General features: G+C 38.8%; 1 protein-coding gene across 2 annotated transcripts in view; it reads right to left on the bottom strand.

Moving 5' to 3' along the window:
* Positions 1 to 417: 417 nt before the first annotated feature.
* The window catches only part of LOC148369337 (rho GTPase-activating protein 6-like), a 109,626-nt gene continuing 83,915 nt past the window's right edge, over positions 418 to 26,128 (bottom strand). For both annotated transcript variants that reach the window (XM_088331316.1, XM_088331318.1), the window contains exons 3-14: positions 19,550 to 19,621; positions 16,878 to 17,026; positions 16,682 to 16,810; positions 15,253 to 15,448; positions 15,121 to 15,176; positions 12,019 to 12,169; positions 11,794 to 11,942; positions 8,500 to 8,679; positions 5,782 to 5,873; positions 5,500 to 5,711; positions 5,322 to 5,405; positions 418 to 2,829 (exon numbers count right to left, since the gene is read on the bottom strand). In XM_088331316.1, the coding sequence (XP_088187442.1) occupies positions 2,348 to 2,829; positions 5,322 to 5,405; positions 5,500 to 5,711; positions 5,782 to 5,873; positions 8,500 to 8,679; positions 11,794 to 11,942; positions 12,019 to 12,169; positions 15,121 to 15,176; positions 15,253 to 15,448; positions 16,682 to 16,810; positions 16,878 to 17,026; positions 19,550 to 19,621 (1,952 nt within the window). In that variant the 3' untranslated portion in view covers positions 418 to 2,347. The remainder of the gene's footprint in view (positions 2,830 to 5,321; positions 5,406 to 5,499; positions 5,712 to 5,781; positions 5,874 to 8,499; positions 8,680 to 11,793; positions 11,943 to 12,018; positions 12,170 to 15,120; positions 15,177 to 15,252; positions 15,449 to 16,681; positions 16,811 to 16,877; positions 17,027 to 19,549; positions 19,622 to 26,128) is intronic.

Here is a 26,128-nt window from a genome sequence, read left to right as displayed (position 1 = left end):
TTATCATAATAAGCTTTGGCACATTTTACAATATGACAGATGGCAAACTTACAGTTGAGTGCTTTGATGTTACATAATAGACATTCAACATAGGAGGACAAAAAACAGTCTTACAAAGACTAATATTTGCGCCAATGGTCTGAAAAAATGACACGCTTCATATCACATATGTACCAATTTCATTGAAAATGTTTGTTTTTAAACATGAACCAAACTCGAGTTTAGAGTCTGGAAGTTTCCTTTCCGTGAGTTGAGCTAGCAACTTTCATTTTATTTAAGACTAAAATAAAAATAAACCATATGTAACTTTTTATAAGTACTGTGATGAAAATTGAGGTATTTATAGTGGCACGCTTTGCACTAAAATGTGGGTCCGAAACAATCAAACAGAGATTAATAATCAAAAGCTCATATACATTTTAATGGGACATTGTGTAATATTTAGCGCCTGCGAGTTATAGAGAAAAAAAATCCACTCATTAAAAAAAGAAACAGTATTGATTTGAATATTAGGCATATATACACAAACTGTTTTAAAAAGGTATACTGTACATGTTTAAAGCTCTAATACAAGTTGTTTGGGTAACGTTTTAGGATTACTTGACCATCGAAAAAAGCAATTACAAAGACGAGCATCTATTACCGCGCCGAAAGAAAAACCGACTAAGGGCTGCGTGGCGTAAAAAAAACATGAGGTCTATATTCCTAGACGCCGGAGCCCGGGAAATCTTACTGTAGAGGGTAGTGCCAAAATGCAACAGACTCGAAAAGTCATCTTTTGGTGTAGCTGTTAATGGTGGTTTCCGCCATAACGGGCTTAACTGTATTCGCTTGGCATTTTTTCTCAAAGGTAAAAGGAAATGCCAGCAACCTGACAATGACTTTGATGATAAAGAAAGAGTATTGTAGCGTTTTTAATGGATAACCTTGGCTGCTGTTAAATTCGGATGTATGAATTGAGGACTTGAAATGTGGGTGAAATAGAAAATGTATCGTGAGTATGTAGCAAATATCAAAGAACAATCAAACCTCCCATTGTACACCTGTTTTGTATCTCATGAATAATGTTTACAAAAAACATGGACACATTTCTCTAGCAGGGCATCATAAATGTTTTCAGACGTCACAGCTTTGTATTTAGAGCGCATGCGTTGTGGAACAGGACAGTTTGTCGTTTCGTCTGTGACTTGAGAAATGTGGTGACTGAGCGTCAAAATGATCAATCATTTTTGATACACTTCACAATTGGCGCCGCAGTTTTCCTCCAAAAAGTGGTGGTCGCAGAGCTAAGGGGTACCCCCCAAAAACTAAAAACTTTGTGAAAGCCCAGACATCAAAAATGGGAGGAAAAATGGTTCGGTTCGGTCACTTTAAATCTCCATAGTTTGTCATCTTCCTTGTGCGACATCTAGTGGTCAAATATTACACAGTGTCCCTTTAAAGTCTGTAGAAGGCAGCAGCAGCAAAATGTAAACACGAAACAATGCCACAATGTGAGCATGCTGGCAGATCCAAGGACGGACAGGAAAGAATATACGACGCCGTTTGAGAAATAGATTATACTTGCTCCCTTATATAACATCTACTCTCACACATACACAACTCTCATAAAAACCATCATACATATGCTAGTATGCGCTCATTCACACACTTCTATACTTTCTTACACATACTATTATACTCCCACACACAGAATACAACAACTCAAAGTCACAAATATAGATAGACTCTCACACACCATTATACTCTAAAACACATTACTGTTATATCTCACATACAATCCAATTACTCTTAAAATAGAGTTTTTTCACACTTGGTGTAATGATTACCACACCTCTCAGTGTTGTTTTACTTTGGGTAATTTTGGTAGCCAAGGCAAAGCACACCGATCAGTGTATATATCATATACCGTTTGACGTCAAACTAGAATCACTCCTAGTAGTGTTTTTGAGCGTATAGATATATACAATATGTGAGCATAGTAGTATGTGTGTGATTGGTTAGTCGTGTGTGTATGAGAGTAAAGTAATATATGTGAGAGTATAATAGTGTGAATGGAAGTATAGTAATACAGGATGTGCGAGAGAGTATAGAAACGTGTGGATGAGGGTGTCTTGAAATGTGTAAAAGAATATGGTAGTACATGTGAGAAAATAAAGTAGTACCTTATGTGCTATCGAGTATAGTAGTGTTTGTGCTTGGGTAGGACTGTCTGTATGATAGTGAGAGTGTATGATGGTGTATGTGAGAGCAGATATGATTTACTCCTCAAACAGCTTCTCATAAAGGAAAGTAGGCTATCGACTATTGTCTTGTCAAATTTGACATCAAACAGCAACCCGCAGTCTTACACAAGTGTCTCCGGCAGTGTGTCTGCATTGTCTGAGGACAGAAGCTGCCAGATTTGCCAGCGGTCTCTCTGCCAGTCCTGCCACTCCGGGCTCTGTGGTATCGGGGGCCCGTCCGAGTTTTTTTGGTCGTCGCTCTTGAGCTGCCCTGATGCGAGCTGGGAGGAACTTTGATAAGCTGCCAGGCGGTGATGGGCATTGTAAGGGGGAGGGGACCGGCCATCCTCGTGAGCAGGGGCCCGACTTTTCGACCCTGGTGTCATGCAGGTGCCTTGGGCTTCCTCATGGACCTGCGTAGAACTGATAGCAACTTGCGGGCTTGTGCAGACTCGGATCAAGGGTGGATGGGGCCTGCACCCGACCATGCCAGGGGCCGTCCTCGGCAGAGGCGCCGTCAGCTGCTGATTGCTGTCACTGTGGAGTCCATCAAGTCCTTCCTGTGAACTGCGGGAACTTGCCTCAGACACGTTTCCATAGGAACCTTAAATCCACAATTAAAATGGAATGAATCAATACGACAGTATTTATTTGTGTATGACACACATTTTTTACCTAACATTACGTATTTCTATGATGATTGATCATTTAAAAAAATATCGCTCACCACAACTGTAAAGCATTGGATGCAATGGAAATCAAACCTAGATCACGGCGGTGAGAGCACCAAATCCTATCGACTACACCAAAATATAGTCTATATGTTTTCAAATGTATTTTAGATGACATATGAAAAGGCAATTGATTTTATCTCATCATAACACTATTTTCTATTCACCTTACTGAAGATGAGAGAATGGTTGAAACAGAAAGAAGTCCTGAAATATGTGAATAAACGCAACAAAAACATGACTAGGGAAAAAAATATTTGGATCTGATGATGAATAGAGTTTGAAGGACAAGAAATACATACATTGTAAGTGGTTGTATGTTCATATTTAAAGTTGTCAATAAAATATTTTAATCATGGACACAATATCCAACAAGGTGCATCACTTACAATTCCTACTTGACCTGTTGCCCACTAGTAGGGGCTGTAGGTCCCTTAAATAAGGCTCAATGACAGTTTCTTCCCAAAGGCTATCACCACTCTAAACAAGCGCACTACACTGTGATATATATATATATATATATATATATATATATATATATATGATTTTTAACGTATTGGGAATTATTATTGTTGCTGCTAAGTTTATTTTGCATTAATTTGAATTGCATTTACTACTTAGGCCAGTTTTCAATCATTAGCTCATAAATATGTTTGGATATTTATCATAACTTTCTTTTTATCTTACTTTTCTCTTTTAGGTCTTTATTAAGTGTTACCCTGGAGTGCCATGTCTGACCTCATTGCAAATGATTTTGTCTTTGTTATCAATAACAAGAAAATACCATTTTATTCTATTCTATTACAGTGAATATTAAGGATGTTCCACTAATCAATAGTAAAATGTCACAACATGCTGAATATGGTATGGACCTCACAAAAAGAGAATTCTGACAATAATGTGTTGAGGTTGTCAATAGAAAAAAAGCTTATGATACTGTCTAAAAAATGATCTAAGTATACGTGTCTATCAGACATTCATTCACACACAACCACACAAATTTAGACTAGGGACATGTATCTTTTGGGAAGTGGGAGGAAATCTGAGTAACCGCAGAAAACCCATCCCGGCAAAGTAAAGCTATAGAACTCCACACAGAAGCAATTCTTAGACGTGAACTGTGAGGTGGACATGCTCACCAGTCGAATAGTTTGCTGCCTCCTATATAATATGTGAATTAGCCACCAGAGGAGGCTAGACTTGCACAAATGGATGTGCATTACATTGCCAGATGTGCCGTTTTAGATAGATAGATAGATAGATAGATACTTTGTTCATCCCCGAAGGGAAATTCACATTTCCAGCAGCATCCCTGAGCTGAGAACAATCGAGAACAAAACAATCGAAAATAACACGGGAGCTACTGGAGTGGCTGCCATTCGTGACGGCGCCGGAAGAAAAGAGTAACGTTTATATTGTGTTTGCTTTTAACTGTTTCAGTTTTTTGGGGTTAAAATAGGAACATAATTAGTCAGCCAGATTTTGTGCACGATGTTTACTTTATTTCGTTTTTATTATTTTTTATTTTGTTGTAGTGAATTCTTCAAAGTCTTCATGAAACAAAATAAATTATTCAACATCTTTCCATGTACTACCTCATGAGCGGTTAATTAGTATACAGGAAAAAAAAAATCTTCTGCTACCTACAGGTTAAAGATGAATGTTACACGTATTTGGTTGATCAATGTAAGCAAGCAAAAATACTGAACATGACCGCTAAAGAATGGTTTGCTTTTATTTTGCAAAGATAAACTTTAGCAATTCGAGACAAAAAAATGGCTTCTGGAACACAATTACTTTTCTGTGTAATCAGTACTGTAACTCGTTATAAACAAAACTTTGTAACTCTATTGTCGTTTCTACATAGTGCATTATTCCGCTACTTATTATCCACTAATAATGGGATTCGACAGTGTCTGATTGCTGAATACCATTGCATCACTCAAGTTGTCATATACAAGAATGTATTTGAAGGGTAGCATGTTCATATTAACCGAAAAAGTACAACTAAATAAAGTTATTGCGGGGCTATTTCAAGCTCAGAGTACAAAGATGCTGAATTTCTCCTAATGGAGATAATACCCCTACTGTATACATGTGCATCCAAGCCAAATTTCCAATTATAAAATAAAATAATTAAATCAGTGCGTCAGTTTATATAGTGTACGCATGTTTGGTTGTATGTCACAGTGCAGAAGGTTGGCAGCGTGTGGGGTGTGCCTTATACAGGAACAACAAAACAACGGGAAACCAATGACGCAAACGAGAGCAGAGAATTTATGGTAAAAGTGTGCTGAATTCAGGTCTTTTTATTTGTAAAATTATTTTTACAATAGAAGTAAACGTTGTCCAAAAGGCCTCTTACCTGTATAATTTTGGTCCTTGAGTGCTGGCTTCAGAGTGGTGTGCCATGTACCCCAAATGTCAGCATGTTCCACAGACATGCAGTCTAAAGTAAGCAGAAGACAAAGGTTAAATCATCGCATGCAGCACCAGAAGCACAAAAATAAATTTGCATTTTCAGTATGAAATTTAAAGCTCACCGGGTCCCATCCTATTGTTGGCACCCGGCTCCCCCGCCGCCCAGCCCACCACTTTCCCGCCTGACTTTGCCGTCTCCCCTCTCCGCTCGCTCAGGACGGGGGAGTTGTTATCATAAGGGGACACCTCCCCGCTGGACGGCTTGTTGGAGTCACTGGACGAGTGGCGTTCGCTCAGGGTGAAGGGTTCCTGGGAATGGAGAAGATCCGTACTCCTGAAATGAAAATCGGGATGAATGTTGGGATAAAACAGTTCAAATGAGGGACCTATGTGACCTCACTCACTGCGAGGCCTTTCGTCTCAGAAGGTAGTCCACCACATCCGGGTCTGTCTCCAGCAGACTCATCAAAACTTCATTTTGCAGGTCAGGTGGGACCTTAACAACAAACAATTTGGAATCATTAAAGATGGAGTGTGTTGTTTGAGCTGTGCTTGAAAAAGATGAAAGTTACCATAAATCCTGCACTACGAAGCGCACCTGTTTAAAAGGCGCATGCTCAAATTTAAAAACGAAACAAAATTTTGTCTATTTACAAGCCACACCGGATTTTAAATCACAGGTTTAAACAGCCATAAAACTGAGCTAATTTGCATCTACTTTTTTAAGCTCAGCACACACCTATCACCGACAGCATAGGGAATTTAGCGTCTATAGCTTTGCTGCAGAACGCCGAAAGTGCCATTCTCCCACGCAACTGGCGCCATTTTCCTGTTCTGCTTTGAGTTCTATCTATGTGCCACGAGTTTTAAGATTATAAGACTTTTCAAGATGACGATTAAAAAGATGAGCGCATATTTACTACCGCACCAAAAGAAAACACTAATGAAGACAGCGCAAGGGCAACCATCCTGAGGAGAATAGTGCCAGATTGCAACACAAACTTTTTTATTTCGTTGCCATTGGTGCTTGCCGCGTTAATGGACCTAATTGCATTTACTTGTAACTGTTCCTCGACGATTAAAGTAAACTTTGGTGACCTCACTTTGATGACAATGATACAGGGAAAAAATGTAGCATTTTGATATATAATTTCCACTGCTGTTCAACTTGGATGTATACATTACTGACAATCCTGTCTTGCTCCTGTTTACAGTAAATATTTTCTCTATTAAGCATTTGTTAACAATACACAGCTGAGCTCTAAGAGCCCCTTTGCTTTTTTCCCCCAGTGTACCTATATGCTTTGATTTTACTTTAACAAAGTTCAGGGCTAAAAACAATTTGGCAAAACACAATTTGGCTAGAAAGTATAGGAGGATGGGGAAAGTTGTGGAGACTGAAGTCATACTCGTCCCCTTAGTTTTTTAGGTTTCTATTTGTTATTGTATGACGATTCATCATTTGGTTCTCATTTACTTTAAATGAAATGTATTTTTAAACAGTACTTACTAGAAAATAACAAAAAATACATTCCCAAATTGGTATTTATCAATGTAATATTGGCAGTTGAGTACAGTTTATCAGTTTACTCACTACTATCAAGCTATTGTAGCAAAGAATAGCAAGTACCTAATTTTTTCGGGAGGAGATATCCCTAAATGCCAGTGCTTAGTTCCAACTGGCTTTCTGACTCAGCATCAATCCTGCTAGTTGCATGAATGTATTACTCAATCAGAATGTATTTGTATAGCACTTTTCAGGCAAAGATATTGCTTTATAAAACAGTCAATCTACAATAAGAAATTAAAATCCCCGCAATACACGGACGCACACAATGGTTAAAATAAAATAGGGGCCGTCCTAGATAAGTATAATAAAAGATACATAACTAAATGGATATACATACTTTTATGGAAAGGCAGAGACTAACCATGTTATGGAAAGGAAGCTTAGGGTGGTTAATCCACATTGATTGGGATGGCAGGAGATCATAGATTACAGTATCCACCTTTAGATAAAATTTTGTTGAAAAGCCCTTCCCTAATTTACTAGATCAATCCACATTTGGTTGGGAAATCCAGTCTTTCTGTAGCATTTAATATGATACAAATCCCTTGCAAAGTGTCATTTATGTGCTCTAGAATCTCTGTCCATTGTCCCAATGTTGTTTTAATGTTCCATCAATCTCGAGTCTGTCAAGATGCACGTACTTGCACGTGCACCATGAATGTGCTCGAGAGAGGCTGCAATGATGAAATGTACCATAGGTGGCGGCCGCAAGTAAGAAAGTTGCAAATTAAGTACAACTCCTTTAAATAATGGATTTGTATCTCCCTGCTCCAGGCAACCATAAAAAGGTCAGTACCTGTCTGCATTTACTGCATTTTTTGCACGATTTTTAATAAACTCTGACTCATACTGACTTACAAGACAACTCACAGATGTCATGTCCACCAAAAAACAACAAAAAACATAAAATGCTTGCTCTTACCAGAACCGAAAGGTCTGATGTTATTAATTGGCTTACACTAGGAATGTAAGCCTCGGGGAAGTGGCAGTGGCAGATTACGAAACATTACGGTTAAAAGTCTTAAACCTAAAATGACCTGAGCTGCCTGTCTGCACTGTTTGAGAATCCCGAGAAGAGACAGGAACAAAACAAACGAAGAAGAGGCTAATCCGTGCAAAATTGTGACCTCTTCTGACTCCTCATGAAGGATTTCATGCACCAATGTTCATTTTTGTTTTGGAAAGAGGGTGTTGGAGTGATCGTTTCGTGACGCTTCAGGTCAGAAAGTCTGCAAAATGATTTTACTGACAGAAAAAAAAATGGTTTCTGTCTACACGCAAACGTGAAAGTGCATCAGGTAGATCCGAGGTGGGCAACTCGGTCCTTTAGGGCCACATGTTCTGCATGATTTTGTAGGTTTCGCTTCTCCAACTTTGGTGATACCTATCGCCAGGGCTTTAAACAAGATCCTGTCAGCTTGCTAACAAGCTGATAATTTGTATCACGCGAGTTCAAGAAGAGAAACCTCTAAAACATGCAAGACATGCGGCCCCCTGAGGACTTGGTTGCCCACGTCTGAAGTAGAGGAACTAAGAATGGAAACCAGCTGACCGTGAAGAGGGACTGGTAGCTGGCGATCATTCTCTGTAACGTAGCAATGACTGCCGTGCTCTCTTCAGCGCGAGCCGAGCTCTGGACGCTGAACTCTTTGTCTGAAGATTTGAGTTTATGAAGCAGGTTGGGGCCGAAGATGGTAGCAAGGTTTAAGGCGGTCATCTTGTTCCCCGTGATCTGAAAGGAAGAATGTAACCCTATGTTTCAAAGCAAGTTAGAAATAAATAAGTTGTAATATGACATTTAAAAAAAAGAAATCGATTCAGTTTGGTTCAAAACACTGTGTTGTAAATATTTAATCATATAAGCAAGTTTGATTGATTGATTGATTGATTTGCCCCCTGGTCATCATATGCAAGGTAACAAAAAGTTTAAACTTACCTTGGTCCTGTCCCTTTGACAACCAAAACACTTTTCACATTAATCTTGTCATGTAATCGTATTTTTATAACAAGGCATTTCAAGTATCATAAATCCCATCTCATTAGCACACAATAGAAAAAATCCTATATGTAAAACATAGATCAGCATCTCATCTCATCAGCTACACCGCTTATCCTCAGTAGGGTCGCGGGGGTGCTGGGGCCCATCCCAGAAATCATCGGGCAGTGGGCAGGGGACACCCTGAACTGGTTGCCAGCCAATCGCAGGGCACACAGGGACAGACAACACGCTCGCTCATACACACCTAGGGACAATTTTGACCGGCCAATCCACCTGAAATGCATGTCTTTGGAATGTGGGAGGAAACCGGAGTGCCTGGAGAAAACCCACGCAAGCACGGGGAGAACATGCAAACTCCGCACAGGAAGGTTGGTAGTTGGATTTGAACCCAAGACCTTAGAACTGTGCCGCACACACGCTAACCACTGCGCCGCCGTGCTGCCCCATATAGATCAGCATAATATTTTTAATTTATGTTTGTATTGATATCTCCCCCTCATTATGGAAGTTTTCTTCATTTTTTTTTGTATTCTTATATTTTTTTCACATTATTCCACATATCTTGATTAGATGCAACCAGTGTAGCTGATCGACCAGTCAGTGTTTTCCATATTGACGTTGAAGATCTCAAACTGAACTTGTTTTAGAGGTCGGCTTTCAGCTTGAGCAAGGCATTTTTCAACATGGTAGTTTGTTCGTCGAGGCTGTTGGCCAAGATGGCATCACAGTGTTAAAGTAGACCTCATTTGCCCCAGTCCGATCTCGGAGCAGTTGATCAGGCAATTTCCTCAGCCGTATCCACAAACTCCACATAAAAACACCAGCAAAAATTCTTCCAATGTGAATGAAGAACAACAGGTACACATCCTCCGGGTCTTCAATTTCCAATCGTGTTAAACACACACAAACTTATTCCAAGAATCTTGATTGTAGTCACTGGGATACGTTTCCTTTGGACAAGGTCTTTCATTACTTTCAGCTCTCCTAGTAGAATAGATTTTTTTAATTCCACTAAATGCCCAACTAAGAAATTATATTTTGACAGCAGTGATGTATCGTGGGACTCTTAAAATGTCAGGAAAAATTTGAAAGATTGGGGGTCACTTTCTGCAGTATGTGTAGGCTCAGTACAGATGTACCATAGCACTGACGTTGCCTTGCTCTGGGTTCAACAATAACATCTTGTGTGTGTTTGGTCAGGTTTAGCCAGTGGTAGGCATTTGAAATTGTTTGGATTTATATAACAAGTTTGGTATTTAAAATAACTCATTATTATAACCTTCAGAGTCAATATTTCTCATTGCATATGGGCTTACTCATCAATGCAACCTTGAATCAATCTTGTTTTGTATTTTATCTTGAAGATGTGAGGGCTGGACAATTATTTTAAGTCATTATCTCAGCTATTACACAATTTTGGTCCATAACTGACTATTGAAAGAGATGTAAGAGTCGTTTTTTTGTTGTATCTCCAATAGTTGATTATTTTTTTCCTCATGTCATATCCTGATGTTTTTTTGTAACATTGTAGGTATGCAGTGAGGGTTCTGTTTGCAGCTCTATACATCATCTGAGCTGTTTGAAATTAGCTTAAATCTTGTAACTTTGGAAGATTTGCCTCAATGAAAAGGTTGTGTGTATGCGCTCTATAGCTTGTTTGGTCCTTAATGCTTTTTTTTTTTATCTTGAATCTAGTGTTGAGGGATAAGCGTTCCCCCACTGATGTACCACTGTATTATATAATATATATAAACGTTTTAGACAGAATGTATAAAGAAACTGTATTCAATTGTAGTTTTTGGTTTAATAGAAACATCCTTGCTAGTGGATCGAGGGCTGTATGTGACAATGTGAGTGAGACTGGCGTATTATACGATAAGGGGACACTGTAATTTATGATCTGTGTACAGTAAGTAGCTAAAATAACGCTGTAAAGCACCATTTACTAACAACAGTGGAGTTAGAAAACGTAATCGATAATTGATTTCGGCAAAAGCAGAAAAACGCGAGGCAGAAACGTAAATTAACATTTTTAGTATTTCCCTTATCTTTTGTTTTTTTACACCATTTACCTATTAAATTTGTAAACATGTACTCGCATCCAACCTTATTTAGAACTATAAAGTAAGATACTGAAATCAGGGGTGTCAGCTTATAAGCGCCAATTTGATAGTGTCTCACCAGTAGCGAATTATAGGCACCGTGTGGGGAGAGCGGTAACAACAAACCAACAAAAAATAGGGCAAACGGGAGCACAGAACTAATGGTAAATGTGTACTGTATTTTTGTCTTTTTGTGTTTAAAATTATTTTTGCAATCGACCATGCGTGGAGAAGAAAAGAAAACATCTTAGACAGTACGCAGAAATGGGGAAGGAGAATTTCAAGTGGTTTGAAGCACAGACACAAAATGGACATGGAGTGTCTCAGCTAAGTGTTCGATTGCAAGCTTTTAAGATTGCATAAGCCGAAAAATATAAAAAGGGTTCACTTCTATCACAGATTGGTTCACAGATTTTCTTCAATTAATTTTTTTATGTGGCAGGCAATTTTAAAGCAGTTTCGGGGGGGTCGGCGTGTAAGCGAGTACATATGGATGGTTACTAGACAGTCACTTTTCATGTGACACACTACTTTTTGGTGTCAGTAGTCTGAGGCATAACTAAATGACTTGTTAAATGAAGAAAATAGAAGCTAACTAATTCCATTCTATACACTAAAGTCCCTCTCAAGAGCCAATTAACCACATTTTGCAAACACCAAACAATTAGGTGCATGCCGAATATTTGGATATCACTTAACAGGAACTTTGCAACACAAGTCATCCTTTTATTATGGTTAATTGTACCTCCTGTTTGTCTTTGTCCAGCCGGTCGTGGGCATGATCAGAAACGGTAGACAGAAACTCCAGGAGGCGGTAAAGTGTGTCACTGTTGGATGGCGGGAGCAGGTACACCAGAAGCTGCATGATACTTTGCTGCTCATCCGGATCAAACACTATAACAAAGACATCAGCAGGACAGTTGAGTTTTAACATAAAGACTTGGATCCTTTGTACAGAGAGGACACGTACATGTTGTGTTTATGAAAGGAGTATAAAGCTCCCTGGTGAGAAGTGGGTCGGGCATGTCTCTGAGAAACTCCTTTAACAAAGCTGCCACGTCGTGAACGCTGTGCTCTTCATCCAGATGGACATCAACGCCACGATCAAACTCGTCCCGTAACTAGAGTAGGGAAGAAAAATATGCTTTTTTGTAACCTAGCATTGGGCATTGAGACAACATTGCTCTTTGTAGAGTTGGATTTACTGACAGAAATATCAAGATTAAAGCGGAGACAAATCATCCTTGAAGCTTAACAATTATATGTTTATAGTTTAGTAGACACTCAAAATAACACAAAAAAACTTACAATGCCAAATACCAAATCTGTTCTAAATGACCTCCTCTGAGCATATTAAATCTCATATGTTACAAAAAGCAGATCCACCCTAAATGTTCATAAAAACAGCAACATTATTGGCAATGATGTAAACGAATCATAATAATCAAAATAACAAACAACAAAGAGGAATAATAGTCAAAACAATGAAGTGGCATACTGGTTTGGAGGTATCCAATAACAAAAATAGATACCGGCAAATAATAAACCCAAAATCAAATGGAAGCACTCTATTTTTACACACTGCTGGTATAAGCACCTTAGCACACACTTACTTAAAAAAAACAAGAGAAGAGGGCTCTTTTCAAATTCCCAGTGGTTCTCACTACTTAAGTGTAAATCAAAATGGTTTTCTTTTAGCTTCAAAAAATGCAATCATTCCACCGGCCTGCCATCAGACTGTTGATAAACAAAGTCGTGTCTTCACAATGTCACCAGTCATGTCACATATCATGAGAAACATCACGATCAGTCTGAAACATGATGCTTAAAAACTATAAAGACGGTAAAACTCACCCGAAAATAACGTAACGTTCCACTCATGAAACGATTCTTCACATAAATGGTCTGGGGACATTCACGAGTGTCCAGTGAATCCAACGGTGTAAAATATTTTCTCCAAAACACACAATAATGCTCACAGATAAAAACTTTCTGCATTGTTTGACAATTCTTGTCGTAATCAGTTAATTTTACTCCGTAATTCCCCTTCAAAAATGAACAGACTCGTCAAATGCAACCTTTTGATTGATCGACACCACTCTCGGCCAATCACAAGCTTTTTTTCCACATTTTTTTAGCCTGACATAGACTACACAAATGCCTATCTTCAAAAATATTTTATAGTGACTGATTTAATTGTTAAATGACACTTTGGTTAGCCAATGCAATTCCCAATATAATTTTATACAATTTCACGCGGTGTATTTAAATACAGCCGAAAATAAACATGTGTAAATGCAACCCAGGAACCATGATTGCAAAGGTTTTAGAGCTGTAAATTGGTCATCTCCAATTGGCCACTTGTGAAAACGGTCTGCCATATCTTCAGAAAAATGTGTAAAATACAGTGTTTAAATTTTCAGATTGCGATTAAATTTTACCTGGTACCAGGTAAGGCTTTATGCTATTGTCCCAGCTGTTTTCCAGCTAAGATGCCCATAATACACTCTATACATATCTGTGTTTTCCAATTTAGATTACTAAATGATAGTAGGAAGTGGAGTGATTGTTTTAAGTTGGGACAAAACTTCAGAGTACGTCTTGGATTGGGATTTTAGACAAATTTTACAAGAAGGTTAAGAGGTTAAACATTTTCAATTAATATGCTGGTCCGATTATTTATTCTTATGATGCACACAATAGAAACAAAATACAGGGAAATACACGAAAAAATACAAAACTAATTTTGGAAACTCAAGAGTAACAACATAGTCCTCAGTAAATAAATAAATAAATAGGGGATCAAAGAACCTTGCACTTTCACAATTACAATCTATGGAAATACAAAGGGTTAGGATTTTCCAAAGTTGCTGCTTCTTCCTATTGCTTTTTTGAACATGTGTTAATGATTTATTTTCTCAAATGTATTTTTTTTTTTCATTTTTTACACATGTTTTAATATAAAAAAATAATTCATTGAATTATTTATTGATTTGTTCATTGATTGATGAACTCATTCATAACTATTCCGGAGCTGCAGAACAATTAAATATCACTAAAAAATGTGTAAAGAGAATTTTCAGAAAGAATGTTGGAAAGGTTTTCATAGTAGCATTTAAGAGCGCTATTATTAAGTCGAAAGTGATTCTTATACAAAAAGACACTGCCCGCCAAACCTGCTATTACTAAATGTGTCCAGCAGATAGCACTGATTTGCCATAATAGTCAAGAAAAAAAATCAACATCGTCAATAGTTTTTATAGTAAATGCAGTATTCATAATTTTTTATAAGATGGTGTAGTACACTACAGAACATTCGTAGTATTTCGTAGCACTGTATTTCATTCATTCATTCAGTCATTGAGTAATTCATTCAATTATTTGTTTGTTCGTCTATTAATTCATTCATCTTGTTGATCCTCAATAATCTAAACTACCCTAAATTCCGGACTAAAAGCCGCTACTTTATTCTCAAACTTTCAACCCTGCGGCTTATTCAGTGATGCGGCCAATTTATGTAATTTTTCTAACGGCCGCCAGCGGCGCTGGAGTACAAAAGGTAACATTTAGACTGCATCTTCTTAGTTTGTGCACAAACTTAATTAGAAGGAAGGGGCTGGGCAAACGCGGGCTGACGGGAAGTGGAGTAAAGGTGAGACGTGTTTGTGGACGCGGCCGACAATAGTGGATATATATTTTTCCCACCCTTACCTTTGGAAATATACACTTTTTTCCTTGGATTACTTTCAATGGGCACCCGGACTCTGCAGGTATGCATTAAATTTTAAGTACCGTATCATTTTCCATTCATTTTGTTGGCTGTGTTTTTTGGACTGTATTGGGTACGGGTTAATTTCGTGTTTGTATTGTGTTTTTTCAATGTGGGCGCATGCGGCTAATATACAGGTGTGGCTTGTGTATGTACAAAATCGGTTTTCCTCCCGAAATGTGGTGGGTGCGTCTTATAATCAGGTGCGCTCTATAGTCCGGAGTTTACGGTAGTTATATCTCCCACTCCTAGTTGTTTCTGTTTAATATGTGAGAATATAATGAAATATAGGAAAAAAATAACCTGTCGAACTCTCTTCTTTGAACTCCCGACCCTGAAAATCCCAACTGTCTGCAAACCTGAGGGTGCAATAGAAATAAGAACAATGAAACATATGAAGTAAACATGAGTGTACTGTGCACTATATATGCATACCATATTTTTCAATGTGTTGACAGCAGCTGTCAACAACGCGGGGCACTTGGCGGTAAATGGGGTTGAGACTCAGCCTTTTGTCCCTCTGCTTCTCCTTTTTGTTCGTCGTCTCGGCAGGCAGGGAAAGCTGCAGCGCCTCAAGCAGGCGGGACTGGTTGTCATCCAAATCAGTGATGGAATCTACAGACATGCCACCCTGGACCCAGAGAGGTATTGCACGAAGGTGAAATTAAGACATCCAGGTTAACTGAATGAACCAGTCTGGCTTGCCAAACCAGGATGCAAAGGCTAGGCTTTCTCCAGCTGGCTGGAGATATTTGGGATACATTTTTAAACAGACATCCAGGATTCATTCCAGAATCGTTGATCAGAATATGGAACGTGTTGCCCGCCGTCTTTTACGGCTGGATAACAGCTCCTTATGTAGTTTTGTGAAGGTGTGAAATAAATAATGAATAAAGAAAAAAAGGTTACACGAGTGCTGTTATTAAGGACAGGTAGAAAGTCTGCACACTGGCTCAATGAAAGTGCTTGCTATTTGTAGGTTACACTGAAGTGTATTCAATGTTTTTTTTTGGTATAACTTGCCTTCCAAACAAGAGTGTCAGGTTCAACTCCCAGGTAATGCGGCGGAAAGGTTTTTGCCTATTCATCTTTTAAGACTTTTATTATATGTTTATTCTGGAGTACCACATCTTATCTTATCGTAAATAAATGTATCTATGTTATTATCAATGTCATAAATCATTTCTTATTTTAAGAATCATACATTTAATGTTTTTTTAATTGAACCTTCGTAAAGAACAAAGTTCTCACGCTTGGACAGAAAGAATACTGCATGAATGGTTATATTATCTGCACCGCTTATCCTCAGTAGGGTCGCGGGGGTGCTGGAGCCCATCCCAGCCATCTCCGGGCAGTGGGCAGGGGACACCCTGAACTGGTTGCCAGCCAGTCGCAGGGCACAGAGGGACAGACAATTCGCTCGCTCATTCACACGTAGGGACAATTTGGACCAGCCAATTAACCCGACATGCATGTTTTTGGAATGTGGGAGGAAACCGGAGTGCCCGGAGGAAACCCACCTAAGCACGGGGAGAACATGCAATCTCCGCACAGGAAAGTTGGTAGTTGGATTTGAACCCATGACCTCAGAACTGTGCCGCACACGTGCTATACAATGCTATAAAACCTTTTCACTTTTCACAGAGATATCGCTGGAGAAAATCTTAGCTGTTGTTAGCCTGGAGCAGGCTAAATGTAGAGAAGAAATCACTATGGTAACTGTGGTGAGCAAAATTTAACCTGCTTTCATGCAACCGAAGATAAGAATAATCTCTCATTTTGCTTTCCTCCATTAGCCCCAGAACACACATTTTCATTTCTGATTGCTGATGTGCATGAACATAAAAAGGGAGGAGCTACTCACCCGTCTGCGCACACGTGGTGCGACTTCAGGCGTGTTAGGAGACGTTGACTCGTTTGCCGTCTCAGATGTCGAACTTAATGAGGAGTTGCTGCTGGAGAGTTCCTTATTAGATGATCGCTTGGTAGCAAACTGGAGATGATTCAAGTGTTTTAATTAAATGAGCATGCTAACTTCTCTTTGTTTAAAGATGTCCGACCTGAAGAAGGGAGGAGACGAGGTCAGACGAGTCCTTGTGCTCTTCTCGCTGCGGCGGGTCTTGGCGGTGGCTGTCCTGGCGCTGCCTGTGCGTTCTGTCGTTCGCTATGACCTGCGCGAGGGGAATACTGAAGGCCTGAGGAAAGCTTTCTGAGAGAGAGAAAAAAAGAAAGCAAGAGATTCATTTTAAGGTGATCAGAGGTAAAAAAAACACTTGTCATAATTTCTTTTCCACTCCTAAAGATGGTTAAAAAGTGAAAATCATAGAGAGGTACCGTCAATTCCAGACTACAAACCACAAAAAACTGAACGAAACTTAATATTGACTCCCGGATTTTACGTCACAAGCTCAATCAGCCATAGAAATGAACTTATTCACACCCATTTCTTACATTTTAAGCCTGGCTTGAACCTAGCACCAACTGCGTGGGGAATTTGATGTCAAGTCCTTTTGGTGCAGTGCATGTATGTTCCCGCATACCTGACATCATTTTCAGCTGCGTCATTTTCAGTTCTGCTCCAAGGTGTTTTTGTCACGGGTTTTCGGATCTATGACTATTCAAGATTTGAGCCCTCTTTTTATAGACAGTGCCAGGGCAACCATGCTGTGGAGAACAGTGCCAGATTGCAACACAGATGTATCTTTTAGTTTTGTTGTCATTGGTGCTTGCCACAGTAACAGAACAAATGGCAATGGCTTGTAATCATTCCTTGAGGATTAAAGGAAACTTAAGCAACCAGACATTGACGCAGCTGTTCCATTCGCCTGTATAAATTGAGAAAGTTGAAATATCGTGAGTATGTGGTAAACATTGAATAAAGTCCGCTTTGTTTCTTTTAAGTATTATATAAATAATACTCGTAAAAACGTGGACTATTTTTTCTCGAATGGTATTTTTATTAAAAGATTGTTATGCCAGCTAACTTAAAAGTGCAGTTTTCGGTCAATAAAGGTCACAGACTTTTGACGGTTCAATATTTTCTATTCTGACACGATTGTACAACGAATCGGCAACAGTATCAGCAAAGGGTATAATCTTATGTGTTGTTAAATTTCAAAATGAGAGTTGTTTCCTGAAAAATCCCAGGCTCGTTTGATAAGAAAAAACCTGTTTCACATTATCTCATTGGTAACTCCAATCCCCCGGCCCCTTTTTAAGAACGGTACAGTATGTTCTGCATCCAAAACATGCAGCCTCCAGATACAAACTGTTAGCAAGACTTCATTTTGTATTGCCACTCAGTTCACATGCTGATGATGATCTCTCTAGAGCAGGGGTGGGCAAACTTTTGGAGTCACAGGCTGTATTGGGCTCAAAAATTTGGCGGGGGCCCCTGGAGACCTATTCAATTGTTCACATTTGCATTTATAAATAAACATACATGCAGAAATCTACATTTTATATTTAATTTTAAATGTTTTGATTCATATTGGTTTTGAAACACATTAAAGCTAAATATTGTATTAGGTCCCTGCTTTAAGTACTTAATATGGTATTTGGTTTAGTACAACGTATTTTTTGTAGTATAACTCTAATTGTATTTTTGTAATTTTTCAATAATATTTCTGCATTATTTTTTGAATAATGGTCATAATGTTACTGTAATAGTATTTTTGTAGCATTTCAGTAGTATTTATAATTAGAATTAAAGCGAAATAACCCATTAGGTCCATGTTTTTAGTACTTAATATGATATTTTGTTTTGTAGTATTTATGTTGCATGGTTGCACTATTTCTGTAACTTAACTGTAGTAATGTTTTTATATTAGTATTTTTGTATTATTACTCTAGTTGTAGTTTCATAGTATTTTTTGAGTATTTCTGCAGTATTTTTGTAGTTTTTCTGGAGTAAAAAATTGTTTGGCCTGGAGAGGGATGGGCGCCACCACAATACATAACAGGAAATAGTGCTGTAACAATCCTAGAGGAACGGGCATTCCCACAACCACCAACCCACCGTTTCTGTAATATTTATGTAGCAGTATTTTCGTATTATAGCGTTACTGCACTAACATTTTTGTAGCATGTCTGTAGTATATGTTTTCTTTTCAGAATTAAAGCAAAATAATATATCATTGTATTAAGTACTTAAAATGATATTTAGTTTGTTGTATCCCTATGGCTTTTTTTAGTGTTTCTGTCGTATTACTGTAGTAGTATTTTAGTAGTAATTCCGCTGTTGTCTTTTTGTAGTATTTCAGTAGCAATTCTAGAGTTTATTTGTAATACTTCTGTTGTAGTATTTCGCCGGTATTTTGTAGTAGCAATTTTGAGGTATTATTGTAGTAGTATTTCTTGAATATTTGTTTCTTTTTTCTTTTCAGAATAAAAGCAAAATAATACATTTGATATTTAGTTTTGTAGTAATTCTTTTGTCTATCCGTGGTATTATATTTCTAGTAGACACACAAAGGGAAAGTGGTGAGAAAACAAAAAACACAAAAAGATTTTTTTTAGTAATCTTTAATTTCCTATGATATATATTGTCATGATATTTTTACCATTTTTGTTTCAGCGGGCCGGATTAAAAAACCTAACCATATTTTGTCTCGATCTGCGCCAGAGGAGAGTCGGGCCAGAGTTTTGGCAATAGCGAGACAAAAGGCAGTTTGGGAGTTAAAAAACAAAAACATAATAAAAAATATTTATGAACTGGAATAGTCATGCATACCTTTGTCTTTGCTCTTCTCTTTGGATAAAGAATCCAACTTCCTCCGGAGTGACTTTTTCCTCTTTTGTCCATCTGTATAAGTACAAAAGCATCAAGTGTGAACACATCTGGAGTACATCACACCCTTATCTGCCGCACTGTATTCCGATCTTGAAAGCTTTTATAGTGCAAATATTTTCACCAGTGATTAAGAAATGACAATTTTTATGTGAAAAATGTTACTTGTGTTTGTCAAGGTAGGGTTAAAAGAAGGTAATGTGACATTGTCAGCATTCATTTTTTAAGAAGAGGAAAATTACCCATAAATTACCCCGACTTTTTACTCTATAATTGTTGCATGCTGCTTAGGGACTACCCGTTAAAAGGGAACATGTTTCAGGAGCATAATTGCTTTCTGCTGCAACAAGTACTTCAACGCCTTATTAATAACATTTTGTACCTCTACTGTCGTTACTACTAGGTGTGTTTCTACGTTACACTGCTACTTCCTTAATGCAAGTCATGGCAGCATCACCCCATTTTCCAAAAACCCTCTCAACTATCCTGTCCTGGTGCTACCCATAAACTAAATACCCAAGCTCGACCATAAATACTCTGATTTGTTTTGTGCATATTGTTTCATGAAAATTGGTAATATAAGGATTAAAGCAACAAAGAAATCTGAAAAGCTGCTTAGGAGGTATTTAGTGAGCTGAGCTAAAACTGTTTCAAGCCCTTTCTGTACACGTCAGCAAGAGTAATCGATTGGTCAGGCCCGGTCACGGGACAAAATTTGCTCGATTAGCCGAAAACGTGGCTTCATTTTCTCAGTCACGGTATGCTACATCTACAACACACACTTTGAGTGGGGCTTCATTTGTCACTCAACACAAGCCGCGCTTCATTTTGCACATCACTAATTCCACTTCACTTCACTTCACTTCAATCATCTCAACTCTCAAATGTCCCTTTCAATATTTCAAGCTTCTCCTCTAGACCTTCTTCAGTTCCCTACTTGTCGCAAGATCCCACACACCAACAATCTTTTTTATGCTACTCCAAAATCTCCCTTTTAAGATTTTTGCCACCCCAAGACCCTCTCTCAAATTACCCCGTCAGGTCTCCCTTTCAAGTTTTCATCAAACCTTTTTCAAGATTTTTGACTTTTAAAGTAACAGAATACTTTTTGGTGTCTGTAACCTGCGGGTAACTTAATTACTTTTTAAATGAAGTAACTGGTAACTACTTTCTTTCAGTAACGCGCCCGACATTGACATGTTACATCGCACCCAGTTATGTGGTTTTAATAACCTAGAAACTGAAAATTGTCCTTAGAAAATACATGTGAGCTACTGAAAAACTCTGGGTGCTATTGCTGGGTCGATTGTGTTGTTCTACAACCTCAGTTTGAACTCCAGATGTTCTCCTGTAGGTATGAGTCATTCAGGGAACTGTATCCTCCTCCCACCAAAAGTCCCCTAGTAGCATTAGCCGCTTACGTCATTGAATGGTTTCCAGTTTCTCAAAGTGTGCGAGCACTAATGATGAACCACCGTTGTTTTATTCTCCCCATTTTTCTCAGGACACTTGAGAGAGTTTTGCATTTCGTAAGTCGTAAGGTATCGCCCTTGAAATGATTTGTGAATGAAAACAACGACTGTATTACACAGCACAGGGCGAGCTCCAGAGTGATGATAGGAACAGGTTAGGAATTTTAGTGAGATTTTTGACAGATGGCTCTAAAAAATGAAAGGAAATCGGATTTACTTCCGGTTCCAAAATAAGTTCTGGGGAACTTTATCGTCTGATTTTGTCCTGACATCACCTCCATGTATTTGACATGTTTTCCACTGGTGCTCAATTAAAAACTATTGCTGTTAGAATTTTCGACAGCAATAATTTGACAAAACAAACATTATATCAAACACAATTATAACCACGGTTAAACATTAAAATCAGATGTACTGCACTTATACTGTTGCTTCAAGTGAAAGTTGCTTGACACTATTGGCTGTAATACACAGATGTAATGGGTGGGTGTTAAGTTCGAGCAGTGTTTTTAGGTCTGGTCACGAGTCTTTGCCATAACAAAAATATGCCCAAAAACCCCCCAAAAAACTAAGGGTCATTTAAACTTCTTACCAAGAGTTGGCAACAATTCTGTGCAAATGCAAGTGTTACCCATTATTTCACACTGCAGAAAATGATGAATAAAGTTTGTTCACATACGTTAGGGATGGCAACAAACATTTATCCATCCATCTACCCTGGTCATATCCCTCGAGAGATGTGACAGACAGCAGGACAAACACATACACAAAAACAAAGAAAAGAAAAAAGGAAAATGTTGCTAAAATCACCCAAAAAATTGACCATGGCCAACATGGCCAAGTGGGTCATGCTTTCGTCCCTCTAGATCACAGGTGTCAAACAGGCGGCCCGCGGGCCAGATCAGGCCCGCTAAAGGATTGAATCCGGCCCGTGAGACAACGCTCAGAGAAGCGCAAGAGAAAAACGAGCTGCAGGTTGAAATAGGTCCACTTGATGTTGCCAAAGAAAGGTGCCTCGAACAAAGACACTGTACTTTTATTTATTTATCTCTCTCTCTCTCTCTCTCTCTCTCTCTCTCTCTCTCTCTCTCTCTCTCTCTCTCTCTCTCTCTCTCTCTCTCTCTCTCTCTCTCTCTCTCTCTCTCTCTCTCTCTCTCTCTCTCTCTCTCTCTCTCTCTCTCTCTCTCTCTCTCTCTCTCTCTCTCTCTCTCTCTCTCTCTCCCTTTGTTTCTTTTCTCTCATTCTGTCTTTCTATTTCTCTTTGGATTTCTTTCTTCCTCTCCCTTTCTTTCCCCCTCTTTCATGACTTCTTTTTTTATCTCTTTTGTTTCTCACGCTCTCTCCCCCACTCTCTTTCTCTTTCTTTGTCCCACCCTCACTCTTTTTCCCCTCCCTCTTTCTCTTATTTCTTTATCTCTCTTTTTCTTTCTCTTTAATCTACTAGTCCGGCCCCCGACAGAATGTTTGTTCTATCGTGTGGCCCACGAGTTGAAATGACTTTGACACCCCTGCTCTAGATGAAACGGTACACGAGAAAGCGGCCATGTCACTTGGGTCAGGGTGACACAACACACTCTTCTGTTCAACAGCAGGGCTCGACAACTTTCACTGGTTTACCCCTGCCGCATCATACGGGTGCCCAGTCCATCCCTTACAATGTGTCCAAACATCACACTATCCTTTCGCAACACCTCTCCACTCAATCCTATTACCAACAAGAGAGAGAGAGAGAGAGAGAGAGATACTTTATTCATCCCCGTTGGGAAATTCACACTTCCAGCAGTCTCCTTTGTTGTTTATTAACAGATTAAGAGGATGCCCTCGGGGTGCTTTGTTGTAGTTTAGCCACAGCGGAGCGGATGACGTCACACGCTAGTCCAAAAGTTTTACGTCCCTGCAGCAGATGGAAATCTTTGTGCCCAGGGATACACCACCTCGTGTTCACGTAGATAGCGAGTCCAACTCCTCTCCGCTTCCTGCAGGCTTTTGTGTCTCAGTCTAACAGCGCTGAAGCCGGGTAGCTCCGGATAGCTCCACGTTAGCGTCCGTGAGCCACGTTTCCGTAAAACGCAGCAAACTACACTCCCTGTGCGCTTTGATGTTTTTCACCAGCACAGCCAGTTCGTCTGTCTTATTTGGTAGAGAGTTCATATTTACCATGATTACGGACAATACCGAAGATTTATAACGCAGCTAGCCGCTTAGCCTTAGCTTCGGCTATGCATCCACGATAGAGCTTCCTCATCACGCCGGCATGAGAATTCTTCAGGGCAAAGTGTTGATTCCTCGAATAAACGCATTTTTGTGCGTTAAAACCCATAACGATAGGATAGGAAGTAATCCAAAGTGTAGTTGTCAAACGGGACGAAAAACACAAGAGATAGAAGCAGACACTTACAACAACAAATCACAAAAAGTGCGAAATAGCACGTAGCTGCTGGAAAGGCTGCCGCTCGCGGTGGCGCCACTTTGATGTACAAGATGTAACAAGAGCTCTATCTAGCAAAGAGACATGTATCGCAAAGAATATATGAAATATGGATTTTATTATATTGAGGACAAAGCCACAACATTTTGTTTGAAGGGACTGTGCGCAAGTTTTAGCACCTCCCATTGGTAAAAAATAGTTTCACGTGAAGTCATGTTCATTTGTATAGCCCTTAACACAAGGAGTCTCAATGGGCAGCACAGACAACAGAATATTACAGACTTCACTATTATTACACCATCCCCAGATCTAAAACCTGAATGTGGGCAAGGAAAAACTAGAAACCTCAGCATAAGGAAAATTAAGAAACATTGAGAAGGGAATCAACAAACAATACACAGACATTGTCAACCTGAAATATTGGTAATTCATAAGTTATGGAATATCCATGTGTTTTAAGCCTAGATTTCAACAGTTCCTCTGATTAGGAGGTGAAATCTCAGGGTAGGGCATTCCACAGCACTGTGTCCTGAATGGAGAACGCTCTAAAGCTTGCTGATCTCTTCTTGGCTTTTAGTATAAGTAGAAGACTAGCATTTTCCCACTTAAGGCTCAGAGCAAAAACATAGGGGGTAATTGAACATAGGGGGAAATTAAATCTGGAAGACATGATGGGCCGTGGCCATGCATTATTTAGTATAAGACCAACTGAACCTTAAAATCTTGTCTTAAGATGACAGGGAGCCAATGCAGGTTAGCTAAAATTAGGGTAATGTGATCAAACTTTCTTTTCTTAGTTATAAGCCTCGCTGCAGCAATTGGTACCAGCTGCAGAGTCTTGATGCTAGACTTCGGGAGAGCGGAGAGTAGTATATTACGGTTATAGAGGCAGGAGGTAACGAAAGCATGAATTCTAATCTCAACATCAGCCTGGGACAGTGGTGCAATGTTGCGAAGATGGAAAAAAAGCTGTTCTAATAATGGTCTTAACGTGTAAATGGAAGGACAGAGTAGGGTCAAATGTGACACTTAAATTTTTAACTGAGTCACTCTGGGTGATATTACATTTAGATGGACCAATAATTAACATTTCAGTCTTTTTAGGGTTGAGGCGCTAAAATTTAAGTGGCATCTATCTTTTATTCTCATTGAGGCAGGTTTCCATATTTTCACAATACATATAGGGCAGGGGTGTCCAAACTACGGCCCGCGGGTCAGTTATTGGCCCGCAGCAAATTCTGAAAATATAGTTGAATATGGCCCGCACATGGCGTTTGAGCTCAACTCTGTTGCACTTCTCAGTTTTTAACACTAGATGGAGCCAGTAACGGAAAAGGTGCTTCTCTACCAATGCTCCCTCTACTCTGCGTGTGTGTGCAATTGCGCACTACCCAGAGCTTTTCCGCGCACAAGAAAATCTAGCCAGCTCACAAAAATGAGGACTCGAAATTGCTAATTAAAAAGCGAATAAAGTTACAGTGCATGAAGGTAAAAATACACGGGTTCCCCTGATGCTGTGTCAATGTCGAAGTTGAACGAAGTTAAGTAAAGTCAGTTTTTCGAGAACCGGCTTCTTCGGCTGGGCTCACTAAAAAGAACCAGCTCTTTCAAGTCACAAACGGCTCTTCGGGTTGTTTTCGCTTCTTTAATCCCTACACGACCAAATATTATGTAAAATTGTGCACAAAATGACATAAAGGAAGGGGGGAAATAGAACAAAAAAGAAAAAAATACCAAAATGAAAAAGTAGTGAAAAGCTGAGAAAAAAACAAAACAAAAGGAAAGAAAAAGAGAAAAAAATAGCAGGAAAATTTCAGAAAAAAAGCCAGAAAAAAAAAGAAAGAGGCAGATAAAGGGAAAAGGGGTAAAAAAAAAAAAGTAACAGCAAGGAAAAAATAAACACAATGAGATTTTTTTAAAAAGGAATTAAAAAAAAGGAGAAAAAAACAGGGAAAAAGAGGAAAAGGTTTGTGTTGCATTCAAATAATTTCCGACTCAAAAAGTTTGCCCACCCCTGATAAAGGGTCATTCCTCCATTGGAAGATACAGTTGAGTGTCATCTGCGTAGCAATAGAAGCTGATACTATACAGTGGGACCTCAGTTATCGCGGTTAATGGGGACCAAAACCCATTAAATTTTATTATTATTACTTTTTAGACCCGGTTAATGGGGACCAAAACCACCCGCGAAAAGTGAAAATCTGTGAAGTAGAGACGCCCCTTCAAAGATGCTTTAAAAAAAAAAAAAAAAAAAAAAAATTATATATATATATATATATATATATATATATATATATATAATTTTTTTTTTATTATTTTATTCTATTATTATTATTTTTTTGACCTGCGAAGCTCTGAACCCGCGAACTGGAACCACAAAGTAGCGACGCCCCTTCAAAAATGCTTAAAAAAATAATTTAGAAAAAATAAAAATATAAAAATAAAAAATAAAAAAAATGACAAAAAAAAGATTAGCGAGGTCCCACTGTACTTGCAAAAAATATCACCTGACGGAAGTTTATAAATGCTCAAAAGAATGGGACCAAAAACTGAGACCTGTCGAATGCCACAGGTTAAATTGAAGAACTTAGAGGTCATCTCACCATATTTAACACATTGTGT

Source organism: Urocampus carinirostris, chromosome 3 (assembly GCF_059441175.1).
Source record: "Urocampus carinirostris isolate Australia breed hairy pipefish chromosome 3, RoL_Ucar_1.0, whole genome shotgun sequence".
In the NCBI taxonomy this organism is placed as follows: domain Eukaryota; kingdom Metazoa; phylum Chordata; class Actinopteri; order Syngnathiformes; family Syngnathidae; genus Urocampus; species Urocampus carinirostris.
The sequence above is the reverse complement of the archived record's forward strand: the minus strand, read 5'-3'. Positions and strand labels throughout refer to the sequence as shown.